This window comes from Hylobates moloch, unplaced genomic scaffold, assembly GCF_009828535.3.
Source record: "Hylobates moloch isolate HMO894 unplaced genomic scaffold, HMol_V3 SCAFFOLD_5, whole genome shotgun sequence".
Lineage (NCBI taxonomy): Eukaryota > Metazoa > Chordata > Mammalia > Primates > Hylobatidae > Hylobates > Hylobates moloch.
Window position 1 is genome coordinate 74,664,442 of NW_026652280.1, and position 6,000 is coordinate 74,670,441.

General features: G+C 35.9%; 1 protein-coding gene across 1 annotated transcript; it reads left to right on the forward strand.

Annotated features, from left to right (window-relative positions):
* Window positions 1-1,240: 1,240 nt before the first annotated feature.
* On the forward strand, window positions 1,241-2,179 carry LOC116468139 (olfactory receptor 5D18). Its single transcript, XM_032151749.2, has one exon. It carries the CDS (start codon window positions 1,241-1,243, stop codon window positions 2,177-2,179), a length of 939 nt encoding a protein of 312 aa, XP_032007640.1.
* Window positions 2,180-6,000: the final 3,821 nt, after the last annotated feature.

Genomic DNA, 6,000 nt, shown 5'->3' on the forward strand with positions numbered 1-6,000 from the left:
GAGGTGTTGGACACTAATTAGAGCAATATAATGATTCTTTCCTATTATTCTTTTCTGTTTTCTCCTGAAATGTCTTCATGTTGTGGTACTACCCCAAGTTTTTAGTCCTTCTCTTTCGTAGGTAATAGATGGACACAATGAATATACGATGTGTCTTGAAGGGAGAGAAGAGAAATAGAGATGGAGACAGGGATAGACAGAGAGGACCTTGAAGAAAAGGGAAGTTTGCAAGTCAGACTCTTACAATAGTTACTTCTGGGTGTGAAGATTTTCCTAAATCCCATTCTCATGTGTTTTATCTTGATGCTGCTTTCTAATATATCTTTGTGGCAGTAACTGTCATTGGACTATGTAGAGTCTCTAGTTTGCTTATTAATTGAAAGTACATTTATTAATGAAGGAAATATGTTAGTATCTAGACCTGGATAATGAAGCAGAGTTTGGAATGGGTAATGGGATACATGTCTAGGAGTTCAAGGATCAAAACTCTAGTCATAGATGGGTAGATTCGTCTTCATATGCATATCAATAAGAATTCAAAGTTTCTCTGGCTTCTACTTTGTCGCCTCTAGAATAAAGAATAAAGTAGGTTATCTGCATGGCCTGTTCGAATTTTATTATTTCCCAAGCAATGAGGAAGGATTGCTAATTAGTACAGCATGAGTTGAGGAACATGCACTCTGAAACAATTAGTTCAGTTGTATTTTAAGGAGATTTTCTGGGTCAGACAAATATTAAACTGCTATACGGAATTAACAATAAAGGCACAAATGTTAAGCGTTAGGGCTCTTGATAGTTAATGTCATTGTATAAACAAATTATGTGAAAACTAATTTATGAAATTTTGATTTGTATAACTGATAAGATTTACAAAAAAAGTCATCATATTATAAGATTATCTTTTATGAATTTATAATGCTCAAGGAGGCCTGAAAGTATTATGTAAATTTTTGATTTAAAATGATCACAAATATTTAATCTCATTTTCCTATATTTGGAAATATTAAAAATTACAGTTAGCTTAATATCTTAGTAATTTTTTAAATAAATTTTTAAAAATTACAATGTTTTTACACTTTAGATATTTAGTAAACCTTAAACAATAAACTCAGATTCTGGAAGAGATATTTGCTTCATCCTTCAGGAGCGGTAAAGGTATTCAATCACATTTCTTATTTTCATACTCTCCTTAACATTTTTGTTTTCAGAACTAACTTTCAGATTCTGAAAAACAGAAAAGATGTTACTGACAGATAGAAATACAAGTGGGACCACGTTTACCCTCTTGGGCTTCTCAGATTACCCAGAACTGCAAGTCCCACTCTTCCTGGTTTTTCTGGCCATCTACAGTGTCACTGTGTTAGGGAATATTGGGTTGATTGTGATCATCAAAATCAACCCCAAACTGCATACCCCCATGTACTTTTTCCTCAGACAACTCTCCTTTGTGGATTTCTGCTATTCCTCCATCGTTGCTCCCAAGAAGTTGGTGAACCTCGTTGTCAAAGACAGAACCATTTCATTTTTAGGATGTGTAGTACAATTCTTTTTCTTCTGTACCTGTGTGGTCACTGAATCCTTTTTATTAGCTGTGATGGCCTATGACCACTTCGTGGTCATTTGCAACCCTCTGCTCTACACAGTTGCTGTGTCCCAGAAGCTCTGCATGCTGCTCATTGTAGGATCCTATGCCTGGGGAGGCGCGTGTTCCTTGATACTGACGTGCTCTGCTTTAAAGTTGTGTTTTCATGGTTTCAACACAATCAATCACTTCTGTGAGTTCTCCTCACTACTCTCCCTTTCTTGCTCTGATGCTTACATCAGCCAGTGGCTGCTATTCTTTCTTGCCACCTTTAATGAAGTCAGCACACTACTCATCGTTCTCACATCTTATGCATTCATCGTTGTAACCATCCTCAGGATGCGTTCAGTCAGTGGGTGCTGCAAAGCCTTCTCCACCTGTGCCTCCCACCTGACCGCCATCACCATCTTCCATAGCACCATCCTCTTCCTCTACTCTGTGCCCAACTCCGAGAACTCCAGACACACAGTCAAAGTGGCCTTTGTGTTTTACACCGTGGTGATCCCCATGTTGAATCCCCTGATCTACAGTCTGAGAAATAAAGATGTCAAGGATACAGTCACCGAGATACTGGACACCAAAGTCTTCTCTTATTGAGCCTGTTACTTTCATGGAGTTTGTCACACATATAAATAAATTGTCCATAAATATTGATCTTAAAGGTATCTTTACAAATGAATAAAGTTAGGGTTGTGCAACTGAACGAAATGGATTTTCTTTTCAACTGACTAAACTTAGCTCTGCCTCTTACTTTCTGGGAAACATCAGTAATCCCTCTAATCTTTAATATTTAATTTTTGAAATTAGTATAGCATAGGTTAGATCATAGTCTGATTGTGAAGATTAAAATATAATGGACACCTTGCGTAAGTCAATGGATATTAATTTCATATCCTTTTCTTATAAGATACCAGGAATAGACTAAGTACTTAGGAAACATTTGAATTTCTTTTATAAATGTGCAAAATAAGTTAAAAGAAGAAATAGTCCTCGTCTTCAACGATGCAAAACTGTGTTGATAATAGGACAATGAAGAAGTGGCCATTGTGCCAGGCAGAAATTAATATGTACCAAAGAGAGTTTGAGAGAAGAGAAAGCTCAAATCCATTTAGGGATTTTAGAAGGATGTCTTAATGAAAGAGGTATTGTTTTAAACCAGCTTTTGAAAAGGAAATGGGCAGAGTTTAGGTCATACATTCCAGGGAGAAAGGAGTTTTCTTCTGGAGGAAACAATGTGAATAAAACCAAGTAGGTAAGAACGTAATACCTAGTCAAAGATCTAATGCTTATTTTCTTGAGCTAACATAATATAATGTGTGTGTTTGTGTGTGTGTGTGTGTGTGTGTGTGTATGTATACAGGTTACTTGACATGAATTGAAATGTTAATACGATGTGGGCTACATCCTGAATGTGTTTTCAAAGGAGCTCCAGTGTGACCATCTGATAAACTATAATAGACTTCACCAGATACTGATGAATAATGGATCAGATCTTAGAAAATCCTATGTACCAAATTAGGGATGATGAACACCTGCCCAACCTGTATGTCATACTGTTAGACATCACAAACTTTATCAATTCATTATGACTTTTTTTTTATGAGCATGGAAATAATCTCTGAATCCTTCTCAACAGAATTCCCAACAACCTTTATAAAAAGGTATTTGGAGTAGTCTTAAGTGTTGAAAGCTCTTTGGCTACATAAACTTATTCAAAATTAATAAAAATCAGGTAATGATTAATATCAAGACCTCTTTAACATAGCAAATTAAAAATGCTAGCTCTTTCTTACCTTAATAACTCACTTTCATTCAAATAAATTGTATACCCTTCTCCTTTTCAATGTGTCTAGATACAGTTCCAAACAAATCATCAATATAGTGGAAAAAGTAAATTTCCAGGTGTTTTGTTAAGGGAGAAAAAATCATCTGGGGAACAATCTTATATAAACTTCTTAAATTTATTTAGAGTGTTCATATTATTTTGACCTTATGATGATTATTAAAGTTATGATAATCATTAAAGTGATTTATTTTACATATATTATTTGATAAAGAATCAACTAAATAATCCTTGTAATAGAAAAATTTTTCAAAATGTAAGGAATAGTGTTTTAGATATTAAATGCCTGAGGAGGGAATACTTTTTCTCTTGATAGCTGTATCTCCAGGTATTCAAAAATTTATCTTCTGTACACATCTGGTTCTTATACAATTTTTAATTTTCTCAGAAGTTGGGACATTGTTTTAATATTAAATCAAATACTGAATGCCACCATCTTTTGAAATCCTGAAAAGCTGCCATGGGAACAAGCATGAAATAGGATATTTGATAATGAGAAAAATAAGCCCATATCCCCATCACAAGGGCTTTTCTCTGGCAATCTACCAGACTTGAGTGTGAAGCCCTGTGAGATGATCTGACCTGCTAGCTGACAATATACACACAAGCAAGACAAGCCAAGATCAGCCATGCCAGGGACAGGTGAGCAGAACCACCTGGATGATCCATGCAATAGAGTTGCAGGCAATAAGAGGTTGTTGTGTTTAGCCAATAGGTTTTGGAGTGGTTTGTTATACAGTCATTAGAGTCATTCACGTTCTCAAATTCTGGGAATGCTACCAAAAGAACTTCACAATGTTTTATTATGTAATAATTCACCATCTTCCATTATTCCACATTGAGGAAACATTTTAAAATAATAAAATTTGTTAAATTTTAAATTATTGATTTTATTAATACTTGCTAATGCAGTATTTTATTCAGATAGCATCTTATATGGTTTAAGCACATGTCATCAAAAGCTTAGTGCTTCACATTTGTATTATTCAGTTTATGAATAGTGACCATTAAATTAATTACAACTGTTTTAAATTTAAATCAAGTTTTCAAAACAACTTCCATCCCTTTAAGCCTAAGACAGATAAGTTATGCAGCTTTCTTGTGAGTGGGTTACCTATACGACATAAGGCACCACTGGTAATGATATTCTCTATAGATGCACTTTCAGCTTTTCTATCATGACTCTCGTCTTCAAGATAGATGAGTTTGAGAAAATAGTTTGGCAGTACACTAAGAACAAATTGAATAGGTATTAAACAAATGTTTTCATCATTCTACTATATATCTGAGTACATATACTTTACTATACATGTATACATTATGTATAAACTCATACACAATAGCCAATAGGTAAGAGAGAGAGAGAGAGAGAGAGAGGTTCTCTCTTTGTTACTCAGGATGGAGTGCAGTGGCACAAGCACAGCTTGCAGCCCGGATCTCCTGGGCTTAAGTGATCCTCCCATCTCAGACTCCCAAGCAGCTGGGAATATAGGTGCATGTCACCCAGCTTGGCTTATTTTGTATTTTTTTTGTAGAGATAAGGTTCTTCCATGATGCCCAAGGTGGTCTCTAACTCCTGAGATCGAGAGATCTGGTCACCATGTCCCCCTCCCAACGCGCTCAGATCAAGGGCACTAATCACCACTCCTGGCCAAGGTTATATTGGCTATAGTACATGTCAACTGAGATTCTTTTCAATGAAAAGATTTACAAACATCATAGAAAAACAAGCCATACCATGGGTTTGAAGTGTTTCCATTAAAGACAACTTCAACCCTCATGAATAACATTTCAAGTTTAGGCTTTGGATGTTTGCTTTTCTTTTTCTCATCAGAGTGATTCACATGGTAAGTATGAATGGATTAGAGAAATCTCATGCTTTTTTAAAGAGCGAGAGAAAAGGGGTTGTGAGAATGCTAGTTACAAAAGGAAACCCAGAAAGCCTCCTACAATGAAGATAATTCTCAGATCAGTTTAGAAAACACATATAGATTGTAACTCCTTATATCAATGGAATTATTGAAATGTTTGGTTTCTCTTGGGGCACACAGACTGTGATTTGAACACTGCTCATTCAGGTTGACATTGCTGTATTAGTCAAGAAGGAAGCAGAGCTTAGGGAGATCCTTGAGATATTCCCATTTAATGGCCACAAGGATTGAATAGGGAGTCTGCACCCCCAGTACCACTCTGGAGCTCTGCTCTTCCTTACAGTTGCCCAGATGGCACAAGCCAAAAAGCCACACTTGACCTGTCTCTATCAGGGATTCTGTGTGTGACTGTGGGTGAGTTACATCTGCTGTGCCTCCATAACCTTATTTTAAAAGGGGAAATAACAGTACTAATGTCAACCAGTTTTATGAAGATAAAACATGTTCATAATTGTATTTAGAATAGTATCTGGCACATGAGCAGTACTCAGTAAATATAAGCAATTATTAGTGTTCTTAGTAAAAGGGACTCTTTATCCCCACCCCTTTCTAGTATTTGGAGGATCTCTGGTGTGGTTTCAGACTCTATGCCCTTTAGGTAGGAGCTTTTGAGTGTGAAACAAATTTTATAGTGCCTATTTATA

Coding starts and splice junctions, on each gene's coding strand:
- LOC116468139 (XM_032151749.2), top strand. CDS start 1,241: ATGTTACTGACAGATAGAAATACAAGTGGGACCACGTTTACCCTCTTG.